This window comes from Bombina bombina, chromosome 12 (assembly GCF_027579735.1).
Source record: "Bombina bombina isolate aBomBom1 chromosome 12, aBomBom1.pri, whole genome shotgun sequence".
Lineage (NCBI taxonomy): Eukaryota > Metazoa > Chordata > Amphibia > Anura > Bombinatoridae > Bombina > Bombina bombina.
Genome location: NC_069510.1, coordinates 90,426,383 through 90,450,094, shown reverse-complemented (window position 1 = coordinate 90,450,094; position 23,712 = coordinate 90,426,383). Strand labels below are relative to the sequence as shown.

Below are 23,712 nucleotides of genomic sequence, written 5' to 3'. Positions count from 1 at the left end.
TAGAAGTAAATTAGAAAGTTGTTTAAAATTGCATGCTCTTTCTATACCATATAAGAAAAAAAAAATGGGTTTCATGTCCCTTTAAACTATTATATAATAGTATTACATACATACCTAAACTATTTATTCTATGAAGGTATTACATATAGAAATAAACTATTTATTCTATAATAGTAAGTATTACATACAGAACTAAAATATTTAATATTCATTATATAAGTATTACACACAGACCTAAAATATTTATTATATAGTATTACATATAGACCTAAACTATTTATTATTTAAGTATTACATACAGACCTAAACTATTTATTATTTAGTAAATATTACATACAGACCTAAACTATTTATTATATAATAGTATAACATACAGACCTAAACTATTTATTATATAATAGTATTACATACAGACCCAAACTGTTTATTATATAATACTACATATTATATAAGATTAAAATTTATATAATATCACATATAGACCTAAACTATTTATTATATAATAGTATTACATACATACCTAAAATATTTATTATATAATAGTATTACATACAGACCTAAACTATTTATTACATAATAGTATTACATATAGACCTAAACTATTTATTCTATAATAGTAATTACATACAGACCGAAAATATTTATTATATAAGTATTACATATAGACCTAAACTATGTATTATATAATAGTATTACATACAGACCTAAACTATTTATTATATAATAGTATTACATACAGACCTAAAATATTTATTCTATACTAGTAAGTATTACATACAGACCTAAAATATTTATTCTATACTAGTAAGTATTACAGAGACCTAAACTATTTATAAAATAGTATATATTACATGCAGACCTAAACTATTTATTATATAATAGTATTACATACAGACCTAAACTATTTATTATATAGTAAGTAATACATACAGACCTAAAATATTTATTATATAATAGTATTACATACAAACCTAAACTATTTATTACATAATAGTATTACATATAGACATCAACTATTTATTCTATAATAGTAATTACATACAGACCGAAAATATTTATTATATAATAGTATTACATACAGACCTAAAATATTTATTCTATACTAGTATTACATACAGACCTAAAATATTTATTCTATACTAGTAAGTACTACATAGAGACCTAAACTATTTATTAAATAGTATATATTACATGCAGACCTAAACTATTTATTATATAATAGTATTACATACAGACCTAAACTATTTATTATATAGTAAGTATTACATACAGACCTAAAATATTTATTATATAAGTATTACATACAGACCTAAACTATTTATTCTATACTAGTACGTATTACATACAGACCTAAACTATTTATTATATTGTATTACATACAGACCTAAACCATTTATTATATAGTAAGTATTACATACAAACATAAACTATTTATTATATAATAGCATTACATACAGACCTAAACTATTTATTATATAATAGTAAGTATTACATACAGACCTAAACTATTTATTACATAATAGTATAACATATAGACCTAAACTATTTATTATATAATAGTATTACATACAGACCTAAAATATTTATTCTATACTAGTAAGTATTACATACAGACCTAAACTATTTATTATATTGTATTACATACAGACCTAAACTATTTATTATATAGTAAGTATTACATACAGACCTAAACTATTTATTATATAATAGCATTACATACAGACCTAAACTATATATTATATAATAGCATTACATACAGACCTAAACTATTTATTATATAATGGTAAGTAGTACATACAGACCTAGACTATTTATTATTTAGTAAATATTACATACAGAACAGACCTAAACTATTTATTATATAATAGTATAACATACAGACCTAAACTATTTATTATATAGTATTACATACAGACCTAAACTATTTATTATATAGTATTACATACAGACCTAAACTATTTATTATATAATAGTATTACATACAGACCTAAACTATTTATTATATAATAGTATTACATACAGACCTAAACTATTTATTATATAATAGTATTACATACAGACCCAAACTGTTTATTATATAATACTACATATTATATAAGATTAAAACTATTATATAATATCACATATAGACCTAAACTATATATTATATAACAGTATTACATACAGACCTAAAATATTTATTATATAATAGTATTACATACAGACCTAAACTAAACTATTTATTACATAATAGTATTACATATAGACCTAAACTATTTATTCTATAATAGTATTACATACAGACCTAAACTATTTATTATATAAGTATTACATATAGACCTAAACTATTTATTATAAAATAGTATTACATACAGACCTAAACTATTTATTATATAATAGTATTGCATACAGACCTAAACTATTTATTATATAATAGTATAACATACAGACCTAAAATATTTATTCTATACTAGTAAGTATTACATACAGACCTAAAATATTTATTCTATACTAGTAAGTATTACATAGAGACCTAAACTATTTATTAAATAGTATATATTACATACAGACCTAAACTATTTATTATATAGTATTACATACAGACCTACAATATTTATTATATAAGTATTACATACAGACCTAAACTATTAATTCTATACTAGTAAGTATTACATACAGACGTAAACTATTTATTATATAGTATTACATACAGACCTAAACTATTTATTATATAGTAAGTATTACATACAGACCTAAACTATTTATTATATAATAGTAAGTAATACATACAGACCTAAACTATTTATTATTTAGTAAATATTACATACAGACCTAAACTATTTATTACATAATAGTATTACATATAGACCTAAACTATTTATTCTATAATAGTAATTACATACAGACCGAAAATATTTATTATATAAGTATTACATATAGACCTAAACTATTTATTATATAATAGTATTACATACAGACCTAAACTATTTATTATATAATAGTATTACATACAGACCTAAAATATTTATTCTATACTAGTAAGTATTACATACAGACCTAAAATATTTATTCTATACTAGTAAGTATTACAGAGACCTAAACTATTTATAAAATAGTATATATTACATGCAGACCTAAACTATTTATTATATAATAGTATTACATACAGACCTAAACTATTTATTATATAGTAAGTAATACATACAGACCTAAACTATTTATTCTATAATAGTATTACATACAAACCTAAACTATTTATTACATAATAGTATTACATATAGACATAAACTATTTATTCTATAATAGTAATTACATACAGACCTATACTATTTATTATATAATAGTATTACATACAGACCCAAACGGTTTATTATATAATACGTATTACATATTCTATATTAATACATATTATATAAGATTAAAACTATTATATAATATCACACACAGACAAACTATTTATTATATAATAGTATTACATACAGACCTAAACTATTTATTACATAATAGTATTACATATAGACCTAAACTATTTATTCTATAATAGTATTACATACAGGCTTAAAATATTTATTATATAAGTATTACATATAGACCTAAACTATTTATTATATAATAGTATTACATACAGACCTAAACTATTTATTATATAATAGTATTACATACACAGACCTAAACTAATTATTATATAATAGTATTATATACAGACCTAAACTATTTATAATATAATAGTATTACATACAGTTCTAAAATATTTATTCTATACTAGTAAGTATTACATAGAGACCTAAACTATTTATTAAATAGTAAGTATTACATGCAGACCTAAAATATTTATTATATAGGTATTACATACAGACATAAACTATTTATTCTATACTAGTATTACACACAGACGTAAACTATGTATTATATAGTATTACATACAGACCTAAACTATTTATTAAATAGTAAGTATTACATGCAGACCTAAACTATTTATTATATAATAAGTATTGCATACAGACCAAAAATATTTATTATATAAGTATTACATACAGACCTAAACTATTTATTAAATAGTATTACATGCAGACCTAAACTATTTATTCTATACTAGTATTACACACAGACGTAAACTATGTATTATATAGTATTACATACAGACCTAAACTATTTATTAAATAGTAAGTATTACATGCAGACCTAAACTATTTATTATATAATAAGTATTACATACAGACCAAAAATATTTATTATATAAGTATTACATACAGACCTGAACTATTTATTAAATAGTATTACATGCAGACCTAAACTATTTATTGTATAATAGTATTACATACAGACCTAAACTATTTATTATATAATAGTATTACATACAGACCTAAACTATTTATTATATAATAGCATTACATACAGACCTAAACTATTTATTATATAATAGTATTACATACAGACCAAAACTATTACATAAGTATTACATACAGACCTAAACTATTTATTCTATACTAGTAAGTATTACATACAGACCTAAACTATTATATAGTATTACATACAGACCTAAACAATTTATTTTATAGTATTACATACAGACCTAAACTATTTATTATATAGCATTACATACAGACCTAAACTATTTATTATATAGTAAGTATTACATACAGACCTAAACTATTTATTATATAATAGTATTACATACAGACCTAAACTATTTATTATATAATATTACATACAGACCTAAAATATTTATTATACAATAGTAAGTATTACATACAGACCTAAACTATGTATTATATAGTATTACATACTATATAATAAATAGTTTAGGTCTGTATATAATACTTACTAAATAATACATAGTGTAGGTCTGCAAGTATTACATACAGACCTAAACTATTTATTTGGAGTTTTGAATCATGCTGATTTGAGCACAAAGAAAAACATTGCAATAAACCGTCTCGTGTAGTTTGATATAAACTAGCTAAAATAATTAGTTGTGAAGACAGGAGGCCACAGCTGAGGAGAAACAAAAACTGCCAATCGGCTAAAACAAATGACCTTTCTCTGTCTGAGCAGGGAGCCCAACTGAGCCATTATTACACTGTTGCTCAACAAAGCACACCCCCTTAACCCAGCGTGTGCTGAATGTGAGTAATGGAGAGTGAGGCTGGTGAAGAATGGCAGCAAAACAGTTGTCTTCTTGCAAGAACAATCCTACTGAAATAGATATCTAAACAAACCACTAAAACATGTGCAGAAAAGTTACAACTTGTAGGGTTATTACATCATTCAGCTTAGAAGTGAATGAAGATATAAACTTAAACCCTTACCAGGAAACTCCCAAAATAATGTAATATATTACATGCATACAGCAGAACAAAACGTTTGTGAACCCTGGGTATCTGAATTAAAACATCATGGTCTGATACTCTGCTAAATTGCAAAAACGGACAATTATAATCTGCTTAAAGGGACATTATACATTCATTTTTTTCTTTGCATAAATGTTTTGTAGATGATCTATTTATATAGCCCATAAAGTTTTTTGTTTTTTTAAAAATTGATAGTTTTGTTTATTTTTTAATAACATTGCTCTGATTTTCAGACTCCTAACCAAGTCCCAAAGTTTTAGGAGAATACCGACATAGACCTACTCCAGCTTTCTCCTGTTTGTGTAAAGGGTCTTTTCATATGCAAAGGAAGAGGGAGGGGGGATTGCCTTAAATTTCCCACTTGCAGTGGGTGTTCCAGTAACCTTTTAAACAGAGCTAAACTGGAAACTTCTAAGTAAATTTTTAAACAGTTTTATACTGGATTTTTATATCAGTATCTGTGCATAATATTCTTTATAGTCTGTAAGATGCAGTTATATGAAACGGTGTATACTGTCCCTTTAAAGGGACATAAAAGTGCATAAAAAAATACTCTGTGTTTGAGCATTGTTTTCATTGTCTTATTGTTTCATACAACTACATATTTAACTGCTGTAAAAATGGTTAAACACAATTAAAGTCATCTCAAAAGCACCAATGCACTATTGGGAGCTAGCTGAATACATCTGATGAGCCAATGAAGAGAGGCATATGTGTATAGCCACAAAACACCAGCTAGTTCCCAGTAGTGCATGCTACTCATGAGCAAATTGAGTTGAGGCTACTCTTGATTGCAAAACCTTGTAAACTATGCTAAGAAAATGACCGTGGTATTTTTTTTTTCAAAATTTCTTTTGTATGTAGAATTTTTGCAATACTTTGCTTAACTCCTTTATGCTGTTAGGACATTCCATGCCATCCTTACAGGGCTGGGCTTTAACACCGTTAGGATGGCATAGAACATCCTATCATATATGGTGTCCTGCAGCTTCCCCCTTTGACATAGGGGGCGTGTCCAGCAGCTTAGGCAGTCCCCCATGATCTGATCCCGGTCTTGAAATCACATGATAGCATTGACAATCGTCTGATTTCATTTTGACTAAAAGTGTTTACATCTGAACACTATAGTACCGCCACAAAGAGGTTAATTCACTGTTGTATACAGTACACACATAAACAAATTGACTTTAAAGACACACCAATGCAAAAATGGCATGCTTGCGCTCCTAAACAAGAGGATAGTTATTTATTTTGCCCCTTGGGGACAGGATCAAACACATTTTAAACTAAAACCACTAATGCAAACAACTGCATGCTCTGATGAATTAGAATGTTCCATTAAAGAAACAGTAAAGTCAAAATTAAACTTTAACAATTCAAATTTAACATTGTGTAAAATTTGCAAACAAAGAACAGGGGTGCCACATGGCCACGTAAGTCTCTTCAATCAGTTTCAAACATGCTGAAGGACTAACGATCCAGTGGTGGAGTTTTGCGGGAGGCTTTGTCTGCTGGGGGACCATAAGGATACAGCCTAACTTTAGAGCACCTCATCTACGGTGCATTCCACTTGTGAGTGCACATTCTGCATATATTCATAAACTGATTGAAGAGACTGTACTTGGCCATGTGGTGCCGTGTTCTTTGTTTGCACGTTTCAGATTGAACATTGTGGGCTAAGAGCCATACCCTACCACAGAGAGCTGTCTGGACCTTAGCCCACAACCTCACTTCGGACGGTCTTAGAAGAGTTATTTAAACATTTATGTCTGTATATTCTTTGTATGTACTTACATTATAATACATTAGTTTTTGTACTGTTTTATACATATATTTATTATTATTTTATTTTTGTAGGGCATACAATAGTAAGTATTGTTTGCCTTTTTATCCTTATTGTGGTTTGATAGAAGCTTAGGGGTATGCATTTATCTAGCATTCTCTAGCAGCAGTGCTTGCAACTATGTATAACTTTACTATAAACATTGTAACAAACACAACTACCAGATATCTAAAGACACATGCATGCTCCTGAGCTCCTCTAGGACTATTTTTCAACAAAGGATACCAAGAGAACTAAGCAAAATTGACAATAGTAATAAATATAATTAAACCGTTGTTTAAAATTAGATGCTCTATCTGAAATCATATAATTTTCATTTTGACTCACCTATCCCTTTTATAGTATGTTTTTCAGACTTTGCTAGAATACTTTAAGCAGTACAATCTCAAAGGAAAAAAAAATATAAAAGTGTTCGACAAACTAATATGAACGTCATTATCATAGGAGTTAATATTATTCATGTAGACTACATTAAAGAAAAAAAATCTTTTATTCATCTATATTCTCTAGGTCCTGGTCTCTCAAAAGCCGGCCCATGGCCCAGTAACAGGACCGCACATAAGAATTATCAATCAGATCAATTTATATGTGTGTGTATATATATATATATATATATATATATATATATATATATATATTTATTTATTATATATAAAACTACCAGGCCCTGGACATGTCCGGCTAAATTTTAGCAGGCTATGAGGTCACTTGGGTTGAGAACCACTGTTCTAGGTTGTATGCCAGTGTAGTACAAGTTAAGTTCAGCAGTGGTCAATAGAAGCAGTATAGTGAAATGGGTGATCTGCCAGACTTCCAAAGAGGAGAAGTAGTTTAAGCCTGTCTAGCAGTAGCGTCTGTAATCTTAACAGGCAAAAATGTTTGGTGACTCAAGTCTCCACATTATGACTGCATACACAAAGCTTGACATGGCTTCACCGGCGAAGGAGAATAGTGGGCGGAAACCAGAAATTGAATGATAGGGAATGTTGAAAACTAACAAAAGTTTTTGTCCAAACAACACAGAACTACAGCAGCAAAAGTGAGAGCAGTACTCAATATCCACAAAAACCTTCTACAGAGAACTTAAAGCCAACATCCATGGAAGAGCTGCAATTGCTAAACCTATAATCACAAATACCAACGCTAAAATATGAAAAAGATGGTGTCATGATCATAAAACCTTAACAGCTGAAGACTATATGGCGAGTTATATGGCAGGGCTCAACAGTTGTTTTTTCTCTCTATAGTCATCATTTACATTATCCCTAACAGCATGTTGGGTTTATGTATGGAGAACTCTCAAGGAATCATACAATTTAGATTGTCTGTTTCCAACTGTCAAACATGTGGGTAGATATGTGATGATTTGGGTGGCCATATCTTGTTATATATACGGCTGGCCTTACCCTATATGCTGGAGTTATTGTTTCCCGGTATTCTTCACAGAAAAGTTTGGGTTGCATTATAAAGTAGCCTGGTGGGGCAATGAAATACTTTATAAAAAGATAGCATTTTCTGCTATCCAAAGCAAAAATTAAAATCGATCATTTAAAATAAATATATTTAATGATAATGTGAGCAATAAACATTGAAAGATTATAATATGAGCTGATTTTCGCTTATTTTTGGCTACAATTTTAGCTGGGTGCTCAATAAAATTAGCCGGGTGGTGCACCCATTAAAAAGGTACTGAGGAGAACACTGATGCCATTTTTCAAAATGATAATGTGCCCATACATACAACCAGAACAGTTAAGTCTTGGTTTGAGAGACACCAAGACGCACTTCAACATCTGCCCTGACCAGTTTAATCACCTTACTTGAATATTATTGAACCACTGTGGCCAGCTTTGTAAAGCAGAGTGAGAAGCAGATTCCCTCTTCCAACATCTCTGAAGTACTTGGAAGATATTTTGAGACGAATGGTACAATATTCCACTGGAGACCATTAAACAGTTGTATGCATCTATTCCAATTATTAAAGGCAAATGGTGGTCCAATACCTTATTAATAAAGAAATATTGCTTATTTCCAAGGTGTTCACATTATTTTGTCCAACCCCTGTTTGACTAATACAGAGACAAATTATAGGTCCCAGTGATCCCAACCTATTCAGTATAAAATAAAAAAAACAGAATTTATGTTTACCTGATAAATTTCTTTCTCCTACGGTGTATCCGGTCCACGGCTTCATCCTTACTTGTGGGATATTCTCAATCCCTACAGGAAGTGGCAAAGAGAGCACACAGCAAAGCTGTCCATATAGCTCCCCTCAGGCTCCGCCCCCCCAGTCATTCGACCGACGGTTAGGAGAAAAAGGAGAACCATAGGGTGCAGTGGTGACTGTAGTTTACAAAAAAATAATTTAAACCTGACCAAAATGCCAGGGCGGGCCGTGGACCGGATACACCGTAGGAGAAAGAAATTTATCAGGTAAACATAAATTCTGTTTTCTCCTACATTGGTGTATCCGGTCCACGGCTTCATCCTTACTTGTGGGAACCAATACCAAAGCTTTAGGACACGGATGAAGGGAGGGAACAAGTCAGGTAACCTAAACTGAAGGCCCCACTGCTTGCAAAACCTTTCTCCCAAAAATAGCCTCCGAAGAAGCAAAAGTATCGAATTTGTAAAATTTGGCAAACGTATGCAGTGAAGACCAAGTCGCTGACTTACAAATCTGTTCAACAGAAGCCTCATTCTTGAAAGCCCATGTGGAAGCCACAGCTCTAGTAGAGTGAGCTGTAATTCGTTCAGGAGGCTGCCTTCCAGCAGTCTCATAAGCCAACCGGATGATGCTTTTTAGCCAGAAGGACAGAGAGGTCGCAGTCGCCTTTTGACCTCTTCTCTTGCCAGAATAGACGACAAACAAGGACGATGTTTGTCTGAAGTCTTTTGTTGCTTTTAGATAAAACTTTAAAGCACGAACCACATCAAGATTGTGTAACATACGTTCCTTGTTAGAAACTGGATTAGGACACAGAGAAGGAACAACTATTTCCTGGTTGATATTCTTATTGGAAACCACCTTTGGAAGAAAACCAGGTTTGGTACGTAAAACGACCTTATCTGTATGGAACACCAGATAGGGTGAATTACATTGCAAAGCAGACAATTCAGAAACTCTTCTAGCAGAAGAAATAGCTACTAAAAAAAAAACTTTCCAAGATAGTAACTTAATATCTATGGAATGTAGAGGTTCAAACGGAACCTCTTGAAGAACTGAAAGAACTAAATTTAGACTTCATGGAGGAGCCACAGGTCTGTAGACAGGCTTGATTCTGACTAAAGCCTGTACAAACACCTGAATATCTGGCATGGCTGCCAGACGCTTGTGTAACAAAACAGACAGAGCAGATATCTGTCCTTTTAAGGAACTAGCTGAAAGACCTTTCTCCAATCCTTCTTGGAGAAAAGATAGTATCCTTGGAATCCTAATCTTACTCCATGAGTAACCCTTGGATTCGCACCAGCAAAGATATTTCCGACATATCGTATGGTAAATTTTCCTGGTGACAGGCTTTCTAGCCTGGATCAAAGTATCTATAACTGTTTCCGAAAACCCACGCTTAGCTAGAATCAAGCGTTCAATCTCCAAGCAGTCAGTTGCAGAGAAACTAGGTTTGGATGTTCGAATGGACCTTGAATTAGAAGGTCCTGTCTCAAAGGCAGCTTCCATGGTGGAACCGATGACATATTCACCAGGTCTGCATACCAAGTCCTGCGTGGCCACGCAGGAGCTATCAGAATTACCGAAGCCTTCTCCTGTTTGATCCTGGCTACTAGCCGGGGGAGAAGGGGAAACGGTGGAAAGACATAAGCTAGATTGAACGACCAAGGCGATACTAAGGCATCTACCAATGTCGCCTTGGGATCCCTGGACCTGGACCCTTAATGTGGAACTTTGGAGTTCTGACGTGACGCCATCAGATCCAGATCTGGAATGCCCCATAGCTGCTGAGCAAAAACCTCCGGGTGGAGTTCCCACTCCCCCGGATGGAAAGTCTGACGACTCAGATAATCCGCTTCCCAGTTGTCCACTCCTGGGATGTGAATTGCTGATAGATGGCAGGAGTGATCCTCTGCCCATTTGATGATCTTGGATACCTCCCTCATCGCCAGGGAACTCTTTGTTCCCCCCTGATGATTGATGTAGGCTACAGTCGTCATATTGTCCGACTGAAATCTGATGAATTTGGCCTCCGCTAGTTGAGGCCATGCCTGGAGCGCATTGAATATCGCTCTCAATTCCAAAATGTTTATCGGGAGAAGAGATTCTTCCCGAGACCATAGACCCTGAGCCTTCAGGGACTTCCAGACCGCGCCCCAGCCTAAGAGGCTGGCGTCGGTCGTGATAATGATCCACTCCGGTCTTTGGAAACTCATTCCCTGAGACAGGTGATCCTGAGACAACCACCAGAGGAGTGAGTCTCTGGTTTTCTGGTCCATCTGAATCTGGGGAGACAAATCTGCATAATCCCCATTCCATTGTTTGAGCATGCACAGTTGCAATGGTCTTAAATGAATTCAAGCAAAGGGAACCACGTCCATTGCCACAACCATTAGTCCTATTACCTCCATGCACTGAGCTATGGAGGGTTGAGGAATGGATTGAAGAACTCGACAAGTGTTCAAAAGTTTTAATTTCCTGACCTCCGTCAGAAAGATTTTCATTTCTACCGAGTCTATTATTGTTCCCAGGAAGGGAACCCTTGTGAACGGGGACAGATAACTTTTTTCTATGTTCACCTTCCACCCGTGAGACCTTAGAAAGGCTAGAACAATGTCCGTATGATGTATTAAAATGTTGTCTAGGTAAGGTGCTACTGCAATGCCCCTTGGCCTTAGCACCGCTAGAAGGGACCCTAGCACCTTTGTGAAAATTCTGGGAGCAGTGGCCAATCCGAAGGGAAGAGCCACGAACTGGTAATGCTTCCGAATGGTTTCCATTTTGAATGATGGAACTCTGAGGAATTTGTTTAGGATCTTTAAGTCCAGAATTGGCCTGAAAGTTCGTTCCTTTTTGGGAACTACAAACAGGTTTGAGTAAAATCCCAGTCCTTGTTCTGCTGTTGGAACTGGGTGTATCACTCCCATTTTTAAAAGGTCTTCTACGCAATGTAAGAATGCCTGTCTCTTTATCTGGTCTAAAGATAAGCGAGACATGTGGAACCTTCCCCTTGGAGGAAGATCCTTGAATTCTAGAAGATACCCCTGAGAGACAATTTCTAGTGCCCAGGGGTCCGGAACATCTCTTGCCCAGGCCTGAGCAAAGAGAGAAAGTCTGCCCCCTACTAGATCCGGTCCCGGATCGGGGGCTACCCCTTCATGCTGTCTTGGTAGCAGCAGCAGGCTTTTTGGCCTGCTTACCCTTGTTCCAGCCTTGCAATGGTTTCCATGCTGGTTTGGGTTGGGATGCGTTACCCTCTTGCCTAGTGGCTGTAGAGGTAGAAGCCGGTCCGTTCCTGAAACTGCGAAAGGAACGAAAATTAGACTTATTTTTAGCTTTGAGAGGTCTATCCTGTGGAAGGGCATGTCCCTTTCCTCCAGTGATATCTGAAATAATTTCTTTCAACTCTGGCCCGAATAGGGTCTTACCCTTGAAAGGAATATTAAGCAATTTTGTTTTGGACGACACATCCGCCGACCACGATTTTAGCCAAAGCGCTCTACGCGCCACTATTGCGAAACCAGAATTTTTCGCCGCTAATTTAGCTAACTGAAAAGCGGCATCTGTAATGAAAGAATTAGCCAACTTCAGGGCGTTAATTCTATCCATGACTTCATCATAAGAAGTCTCCTTCTGGAGCGAGTTTTCTAATTCCTCAAACCAAAAAGCAGCTGCAGTGGTTACAGGAATAATGCAAGAAATTGGTTGAAGAAGAAAACCTTGTTGAACAAAAATTTTCTTAAGTAAACCTAATTTTTTATCCATAGGATCTTTGAAAGCGCAACTGTCTTCTATTGGTATAGTCGTGCGCTTAGCTAGCGTTGAAACTGCCCCCTCTACCTTAAGGACCGTCTGCCACGCGTCCCTTCTGGGGTCAACAATGGGGAACATTTTCTTAAATATAGGAGGGGGAACAAAAGGTACACCTGGCTTCTCCCACTCCTTATTCACTATATCCGCCACCCTCTTAGGTATCGGAAACGCATCAGTGTGTACTGGGACCTCTAAGAATGTATCCATTTTACATAATTTTTCTGGGACCACCAAAGGTTCACAATCATCAAGCGTAGTTAGGACCTCCTTAAGTAGGGCGCGGAGGTGTTCTAGCTTAAATTTAAATGCTATAGAATCAGGCTCTGCCTGCTGAGAAACTTTTCCTGTGTCAGAAATTTCTCCCTCAGACAGGCCCTCCCTCACCGCCAAGTCAGATTGATGTGAGGGCACTACAGATAAATTATCCTCTGCGTCTGCTTGCTCATTATCTGTATTTAAAACTGAGCAATCACGCTTCCTAGGAAAAGCTGGCAGTTTGGATAAAAATGCTGCGAGAGAATTATCCATTACTTCTGCTAACTGCTGCATAGTAATAGCAATTGGTGCGCTAGATGTACTGGGCATCGCTTGCGCGGGCATAGCTGGTGTTGACACAGAAGGAGAGGATAGTGAGCTATCCTCACTACCTTCAGCTAAAGAATCATCTTGGGCTATATCTTTAAGTGTGATTGTACGGTCCTTAAGCTGTTTGGACGCTATGGCACACTTCACACATAAATTTAATGGGGGAACCACCTTGGCCTTTGAACATACAGAACATAGGTTATCTGAAGGGTCAGACATGTTTGACAGACTTAAACAGATTTTCAATGCAATAAAAATGATATTTTACAAAACCGTTACTGTGTCTTTAAATAATAAAAGTGCACACTTTATTATTGAAACATCAAAAAACCATCAAAGAAACATCCGATTTTAATGAAATTTTCACCACAGTGTCTTAATGCTTTGAAAAGATTGCACACAAATTTTCAGACCAATTAACCCCTTAATGCCCAAACCGGAGCTAATAACAGCAATTAACCAGTTAAACACACTACAGTACTATGCCACAGCTTCCACTGTGGCCTTTACCTTCCTTAGGGATTATTTTAGTAAGAAATAAGCCTCTCTGGAGTCTTTTCTGATGCCTCTGGACTCCCCACGTGAAGCTGCATGAACTGCCTAGGCAAAACAACTGCGCAATTGAAGGTATGAAAATGAGGCCTCCTCCCTCTTCATTCCAGAGTGGAGGGGCCTTTCTGACTAGATTAGGTGTCCAAATAAGTGCCAGGTGCAAATTAAACCCCAAAAGTGTTTTAAAGTCTGAAAAAACACCTTAATTATAGTGAAAAACATGCTAAAAAGCAATCGATTATGCCCACAAAAGTGTCAACCAGCATAGAGCCCTTAATATAAGCCCTAATCTTATACAGAGTCTAAGAAAAATGGCTTACCTATCCCAGAGGGGATTGCTGACAGTCTTCTAGCATTACTAGGTCTTGTTAGAAAAATGACTGATCATACCTGAAGCAGTTAAGCCTGCAAACTGCTCCCCCCAACTGAAGTTCTCTGGTTTCAACAGTCCTGCGTGGGAACAGCAATGGATTTTAGTTACTGGTGCTAAAATCATATTCCTCTCGGCAGAAATCTTCATCATTTTCTGCTGCAGAGTAAATAGTACAAGCCGGCACTATTTTAAAATAACAAACTCTTGATAGAAGAATAAAAAACTACAACTAAACACCACATACTCTTTACCACCCCCGTGGAGATGCTACTAGTTAGAGGGGCAAAGAGAATGACTGGGGGGGCGGAGCCTGAGGGGAGCTATATGGACAGCTTTGCTGTGTGCTCTCTTTGCCACTTCCTGTAGGGATTGAGAATATCCCACAAGTAAGGATGAAGCCGTGGACCGGATACACCAATGTAGGAGAAATAAAACCTATGCATCTATAAACAAGGGGTCAGAAAGCACCAGCACATTATTGTAAATGCTCTAAAGCTGTGTTAGACATTATTTATTAATGCATTATTAATATATGTATAATTTTTGTTGTGTTTGGTACTGTCTGAACCAAGTTTTTTTTACTAATGGGGAATGGTCAATTAGTTCTGTTTTTCTATGTTTGGCATTATATATAACTAAAGCTAGGTGTGGTTTTTTACCTTATACATTTTTATTTTTTGCCACAGTGTCCTGTCCTTATTGGTTGCACAGGGATTATGCATTTTTTTATTGATAAAGCTCTGTCATTATAATGTTTAAAAAATGTTAAAGCGACAAATCCATCTATTGTTGCATAAACAAAATTAAATTACCTACCTTGAGAATTAGATGCTGCAGAGTGAATACCTCCTTCTAAGCTATTGCAATGGTTAATGTGTCCACCAGGAGCAATAAGATGTTGTGGTCTGTAAAGTTGATTAAAATACTGTATGGCCCCCCCTTGTGGTGAGTTGTCACCTTGCTGGCTGCCTGGGCTAGACAAATCCCTCATACCCAAGTAGCTGTCATTGAGACAAGAGTCAGATATACTTTCATCACTCTCAACTGGAATGTTCTGATTTCCCCGAAATGTTCTTAGACTTTTTCCTGAAGATGCTGCACTACATAAACTGTCCAGTTTCCCTTTGTAAAGTGAGACAGGGGGATTATAAGGCTGGACACTTCTGCTGTTTGGAAGTACCACAAGATTTTCACATGGAGTGAATTTGTAAGTGTTCTCCTCGGGGGTGGCCAAAAAACTGGACATAAGATCATCCATTCGTGGAAATCGCTCTTGATGGGTAGAAACTGATGATTGAGACACAGAAAGGTCCTTTATTTGTTCTAGCTGAGAATCACGCAAAACTTCATGCAAACTTTTCAAGGTGTTGAAGACCTAGGACAAAACATTAAAACAATGATAAAAATATGATGGAACCACATTTCTAATGATCTAACTTACAATTAAAGTGGCAAAATATCAAATCAACATTTAAAAAATTCTCTAATTAAAAACTAAATATTCAATGTTGCTTCTTATCTTGTCCAGAATTAATCAACATGTTACCTTCATTGAAAGCAATAAATAATTATTTAACAATACTTTTGAAAGTGTTAATGACTTTCTGGCCATTAGAATTATATCAACAAAACAATACTGTACAAATAATGCAGGGTAAAAAAATCTTGCAACTCATTTTGCACTCTGATTTAAAAGTGTTTAATGTATTATTCAAGTTAATTTGCTACTGGTATATTCCGGCATTTTCAATGGCAGATGCTAATCATAGCAGTGGGCATTTCACAATATCATCCATCAATTGGAGAATCTAACAATTTACAGTATTTTCAAGAAATGTTCTATTCCAAGTCATTTTTTGCTCATTATTTTAAATGGATGTGAAAGGGTTTTAGGAAAAGGAATATGAGGTTAAATATACACATAATGAAATGTGTTAGCCACTCCACACATGGAATAAGAGGTCATTTTGCAAAACCATCAATATACCCCCATAACGCAGGAGTGCCAAGGATGACAATAAGAGATACCACAAGATTAGAGAGAGTTACGTCTGTTATGCTATCAGCATTACCTCTACCATGCTGGGACGTTTCTTCTGCCTTTCTAGACATTGACAGGCCAGTAAAAAAAGATCCTGTGCCACATTTCTTGAACAGGGCCCAACCCGCTCGTCCAGATGCTGTTGGCACATTCGAGAGGCCACAAGCAAAAGACATTTTTTCTTCTGTTCCTGCCCAGTGCTGGTTTGATTTGCCTCTTGGCTCTTTTCTTTCTCCACTAAATCTTTCTGGAAGAAGGATAGTAGATAGAAAAACAGTTTTAGTAATAGTTAATCTACAACTGATGCTATTATGAAGACTTAATCTAATGGCAGTCTTGGTATTGAAATGTATTCAAATAATTGCATGCAATCAATGCAATAAGTGTTCTGGATATAAACTAGAAAAGATTTTTTTTTTTTTTTTAAAAAAGGAAATGCTGCAGAGTATACAGGTACAGCACACAAATTATTATTGTTATTTTATTTATATATATATATATATATATATATATATATATATATATATATATATATGCAAAAAGAAAGCACTCACTGAATTTTCTTCAAAATGTGACAAGCAAATTTAATGCAGTTTGTGACGTTTCGGGACAACAACAGTCCCTTCCTCTGACAAGTTAACAATGAACAAAATCAGCCTTTAAATAGGCTCCCAATCACACTCCCCTCAGGATCAGCCAATCCAGGCTGAATAACAAACACACCCCTTCAGTGACCAATGAAAATCAGTGATAGACATGTGCATGTTAATATTGTGAAAATATCGAACAAAAAAACTAGATAAAAACAAGCCCAGAATGATTCCTCTTGTTGGTAGTCATGCCCCCACCAAAAATCAAAATCTTGCCGAATTATGAGCAAACTAGAGTGAGAGAATACAGCCAAACTCGATCATAAGCTCTTAGCCAATCATCATTCATTTTGCATCAGACTCTGATGCGTCATCCAATATAATCCCGGTTACCACCCACTGTTGCTAAGGACGCCCAACTCTCCAATGTATAAGCTGATCGCGACATATGCACAAAGCTCATCAACAGCTGTCAGGCAACAGAATCACAAATCGCCCCGAACACACAGCCCAATCACACAATCCAATCGCAACATGTGTGGCACAAAAGCCCGGTCAACGTACAACACACAGAGCACAGTCGATCACCACGCGAGAAACAGCATTCAGAAAAACCGCATCAGGGAAACACAGCATCGGCAAAACAATGCAAGAGAAAAGGGCCCCACTTGATCATATAAGCTTGCCATAATTTTACTGAGCGTCTAAGTAATCATAGCCACCAATTTTAATCTATGTGTCAATTGGCCGTAAATAAGTTATCGCCACTAGCTACATATAAGTGTAAACAAAGTGTCAGGGCCATCCAATATCCAAACGCCATGTCAGAGTGGGCGTGCAAGCAGAGGCGTGTCAGTGCCACATAGTGTATGGAATTACTTTATTTTAAAAAACTGTGTACACAATCTATCAAAACAAAATACAAAAATACAATTAAACAACGTGCCAAACCAAGTTGCAGTATAAATCCTGCATACCTAAAAAACAAATGTTATTTTTATTTTTAATTTTTATATTTTTTATATATATATTTTATTATTTTTATTTTATTATTTTTCCTTATGAACATTGAATTTGTGATAGTCCTCTATCCATAGATAAGAGAATCCTCTTTTTTGACCCTTCTTCCAGCAACTGAAAATTATTTTTTTTAAAAAGTTGTCTGGCAAATCTATGCATTTGTATGCTGGTCTTTGCACATCAGTGATAGCCACATAACATAATGCTACCTAGGTTGTTAATTGTTGTGCTGTCCTAAAGATCATTAGATACTAATGTAACATACGATTATGAATTATTAAGTTAGTATTTCTCAGTCCTCCATGTGCCAATTTTTGTTTTTAACTTTTTGTTTTAACTTTTTGAATTTTTATTTTTGTGCAAGTTTTATGTATCACTTTATGGAGTGGTTACCCAGTTTCTTGATCTCTCTGGTGGTTGGTCATGCCCTTTACTTGATATTTTGTTGCAACTCTCCAATAGTTTACACGGAGACATATAACCTGTCTTCTTTCATGGGCTTGATTTTATAAGCCATTTTCAATACCACACGTTACAGGCTGCTACCTATGCTATGCAAGCATTTCAGGCTCTATGTCAGGTTCAATTTTGTGAGCTAGGTTGATATGATCTATCTATATTGCTGCCTTAGATTGATAGGCGAGCACGCCTCACAGAAGAGATTACTGTTTCGCTCTCTTTTTTCACAATGCTTATACCCCTTTTAATTCTATTTTGTTGGAGGTTAGTGGTGTGCTTTACTATAATGTTTATTTGTTTATCGTTGGCATTTGATGGCACTTGTATGTCACATAGATGGGAACTGATTCTGGATAAGCTGTTTGTTTTTTTACTGTTTTTTTTACTATTTTTAATGTTATTTGTTTATCGTTGGCATTTGATGGCACTTGTATGTCACATAGACGGGAACTGATTCTGGATAAGCTGTTTGTTTTTTTACTATTTTTAATGTTATTTGTTTTTTAGGTATGCAGGATTTATACTGCAACTTGGTTTGGCACGTTGTTTAATTGTATTTTTGTATTTTGTTTTGATAGATTGTGTACACAGTTTTTTTAAAATAAAGTAATTCCATACACTATGTGGCACTGACACGCCTCTGCTTGCACGCCCACTCTGACATGGCGTTTGGATATTGGATGGCCCTGACACTTTGTTTACACTTATATGTAGCTAGTGGCGATAACTTATTTACGGCCAATTGACACATAGATTAAAATTGGTGGCTATGATTACTTAGACGCTCAGTAAAATTATGGCAAGCTTATATGATCAAGTGGGGCCCTTTTCTCTTGCATTGTTTTGCCGATGCTGTGTTTCCCTGATGCGGTTTTTCTGAATGCTGTTTCTCGCGTGGTGATCGACTGCGCTCTGTGTGTTGTACGCTGACTGGGCTTTTGTGCCACACATGTTGCGATTGGATTGTGTGATTGGGCTGTGTGTTCGGGGCGATTTGTGATTCTGTTCCCCGACAGCTGTTGATGAGCTTTCTCCAACATAGGTGTGTCCGGTCCACGGCGTCATCCTTACTTGTGGGATATTCTCCTCCCCAACAGGAAATGGCAAAGAGCCCAGCAAAGCTGGTCACATGATCCCTCCTAGGCTCCGCCTACCCCAGTCATTCTCTTTGCCGTTGTACAGGCAACATCTCCACGGAGATGGCTTAGAGTTTTTTAGTGTTTAACTGTAGTTTTTATTATTCAATCAAGAGTTTGTTATTTTAAAATAGTGCTGGTATGTACTATTTACTCTGAAACAGAAAAGAGATGAAGATTTCTGTTTGTAAGAGGAAAATGATTTTAGCAACCGTTACTAAAATCGATGGCTGTTTCCACACAGGACTGTTGAGAGGAATTAACTTCAGTTGGGGGAAACAGTGAGCAGACTTTTGCTGCTTGAGGTATGACACATTCTAACAAGACCATGTAATGCTGGAAGCTGTCATTTTCCCTATGGGATCCGGTAAGCCATTTTTATTACATAAAGAAAAAAGGGCTTCACAAGGGCTTTTAAGACTGTAGACATTTTCTGGGCTAAAACAATTTATATATAAGCATATTTTATACCCCATAGCCTTGAGGAATTATTTTAATCTTGGGAACTATGTAAAATAACCGGCACTAGGGGCTTTCCCTAATCATAGGCAGAGTCTCATTTTCGCGCCTCTATTGCGCACTTGTTTTTGGGAAGCATGACATGCAGATGCATGTGTGAGGAGCTCTGATACATAGAAAAGACTTTCTGAAGGCGTCATTTGGTATCGTATTCCCCTTTGGGCTTGGTTGGGTCTCAGCAAAGCAGATACCAGGGACTGTAAAGGGGTTAAATATAAAAACGGCTCCGGTTCCGTTATTTTAAGGGTTAAAGTTTCCAAATTTGGTGTGCAATACTCTTAAGGCTTTAAGACACTGTGGTGAAATTTTGGTGAATTTTGAACAATTCCTTCATACTTTTTCACATTTGCAGTAATAAAGTGTGTTCAGTTTAAAATTTAAAGTGACAGTAACGGTTTTATTTTAAAACGTTTTTTGTACTTTGTTATCAAGTTTATGCCTGTTTAACATGTCTGAACTACCAGATAGACTGTGTTCTGTATGTGGGGAAGCCAAGGTTCCTTCTCATTTAAATAGATGTGATTTATGTGACACAAAATTTAGAGAAAATGATGCCCAAGATGATTCCTCAAGTGAGGGGAGTAAGCATGGTACTGCATCATCCCCTCCTTCGTCTACACCAGTCTTGCCCACTCAGGAGGCCCCTAGTACATCTAGTGCGCCAATACTCCTTACTATGCAACAATTAACGGCTGTAATGGATAATTCTATCAAAAACATTTTAGCCAAAATGCCCACTTATCAGCGAAAGCGCGACTGCTCTGTTTTAGAAAATACTGAAGAGCATGAGGACGCTGATGATATCGGTTCTGAAGTGCCCCTACACCAGTCTGAGGGGGCCAGGGAGGTTTTGTCTGAGGGAGAAATTTCAGATTCAGGGAAAATTTCTCAACAAGCTGAACCTGATGTGATTACATTTAAATTTAAATTGGAACATCTCCGCGCTCTGCTTAAGGAGGTGTTATCTACTCTGGATGATTGTGAGAATTTGGTCATTCCAGAGAAATTATGTAAAATGGACAAGTTCCTAGAGGTCCCGGGGCCCCCCAAAGCTTTTCCTATACCCAAGCGGGTGGCGGACATTGTAAATAAAGAATGGGAAAGGCCCGGTATACCTTTCGTCCCTCCCCCCATATTTAAAAAATTGTTTCCTATGGTCGACCCCAGAAAGGACTTATGGCAGACAGTCCCCAAGGTCGAGGGGGCGGTTTCTACTCTAAACAAACGCACCACTATACCCATAGAAGATAGTTGTGCTTTCAAAGATCCTATGGATAAAAAATTAGAAGGTTTGCTTAAAAAGATGTTTGTTCAGCAAGGTTACCTTCTACAACCAATTTCATGCATTGTTCCTGTCACTACAGCAGCGTGTTTCTGGTTCGATGAACTAGAAAAGGCGCTCAATAATAATTCTTCTTCTTATGAGGAGATTATGGACAGAATTCATGCTCTCAAATTGGCTAATTCTTTCACCCTAGACGCCACTTTGCAATTGGCTAGGTTAGCGGCGAAAAATTCTGGTTTTGCTATTGTGGCGCGCAGAGCGCTTTGGCTAAAATCTTGGTCAGCGGATGCGTCTTCCAAGAACAAATTGCTTAACATTCCTTTCAAGGGGAAAACGCTGTTTGGCCCTGACTTGAAAGAGATTATCTCTGATATCACTGGGGGCAAGGGCCACGCCCTTCCTCAGGATAGGTCTTTCAAAGTAAAAAATAAACCTAATTTTCGTCCCTTTCGCAGAAACGGACCAGCCCCAAGTGCTACGTCCTCTAAGCAAGAGGGTAATACTTCTCAAGCCAAGCCAGCCTGGAGGCCAATGCAAAGCTGGAACAAAGGAAAGCAGGCCAAGAAACCTGCCACTGCTACCAAGACAGCATGAGATGTTGGCCCCCGATCCGGGACCGGATCTGGTGGGGGGCAGACTCTCTCTCTTCGCTCAGGCTTGGGCAAGAGATGTTCTGGATCCTTGGGCACTGGAAATAGTCTCCCAAGGTTATCTTCTGGAATTCAAGGGGCTTCCCCCAAGGGGGAGGTTCCACAGGTCTCAATTGTCTTCAGACCACATAAAAAAACAGGCATTCTTACATTGTGTAGAAGACCTGTTAAAAATGGGAGTGATTCATCCTGTTCCATTAGGAGAACAAGGGATGGGGTTCTACTCCAATCTGTTCGTAGTTCCCAAAAAAGAGGGAACATTCAGACCAATCTTAGATCTCAAGATCCTAAACAAGTTTCTCAAGGTTCCATCGTTCAAAATGGAAACCATTCGAACAATTCTTCCTTCCATCCAGGAAGGTCAATTCATGACCACGGTGGATTTAAAGGATGCGTATCTACATATTCCTATCCACAAGGAACATCATCGGTTCCTAAGGTTCGCATTCCTGGACAAGCATTACCAGTTTGTGGCACTTCCGTTCGGATTAGCCACTGCTCCAAGAATTTTCACAAAGGTACTAGGGTCCCTTCTAGCGGTGCTAAGACCAAGGGGCATTGCAGTAGTACCTTACTTGGACGACATTCTGATTCAAGCGTCGTCCCTTCCACAAGCAAAGGCTCACACGGACATTGTCCTGGCCTTTCTCAGATCTCACGGGTGGAAAGTGAACGTAGAAAAAAGTTCGCTATCTCCGTCAACAAGGGTTCCCTTCTTGGGAACAATAATAGACTCCTTAGAAATGAGGATTTTTCTGACAGAGGCCAGAAAATCAAAACTTCTAAACTCTTGTCAAATACTTCATTCTGTTCCTCTTCCTTCCATAGCGCTGTGCATGGAAGTAATAGGTTTGATGGTAGCGGCAATGGACATAGTTCCTTTTGCGCGAATTCATCTAAGACCATTACAACTGTGCATGCTCAGTCAGTGGAATGGGGACTATACAGACTTGTCTCCGACGATACAAGTAGATCAGAGGACCAGAGATTCACTCCGTTGGTGGCTGTCCCTGGACAACCTGTCACAGGGGATGAGCTTCCGCAGACCAGAGTGGGTCATTGTCACGACCGACGCCAGTCTGGTGGGCTGGGGCGCGGTCTGGGGACCCCTGAAAGCTCAGGGTCTTTGGTCTCGGGAAGAATCTCTTCTCCCGATAAATATTCTGGAACTAAGAGCGATATTCAATGCTCTCAAGGCTTGGCCTCAGCTAGCAAAGGCCAAGTTCATACGGTTTCAATCAGACAACATGACGACTGTTGCGTACGTCAACCATCAGGGGGGAACAAGGAGTTCCCTGGCGATGGAAGAAGTGACCAAAATCATTCAATGGGCGGAGACTCACTCC

The 23,712-nt window shown here is 36.2% G+C and overlaps 1 protein-coding gene across 1 annotated transcript in view; it reads right to left on the bottom strand.

Annotated features, from left to right (window-relative positions):
- IRAK1 (interleukin 1 receptor associated kinase 1) overlaps nt 1-23,712 on the bottom strand; it is a 351,555-nt gene that overhangs the window by 90,926 nt on the left and 236,917 nt on the right. Inside the window, exons 10-11 of the mRNA XM_053695661.1 lie at nt 16,739-16,954; nt 15,483-16,041 (exon numbers count right to left, since the gene is read on the bottom strand). Of these exons, the coding sequence (XP_053551636.1) occupies nt 15,483-16,041; nt 16,739-16,954 (775 nt within the window). The remainder of the gene's footprint in view (nt 1-15,482; nt 16,042-16,738; nt 16,955-23,712) is intronic.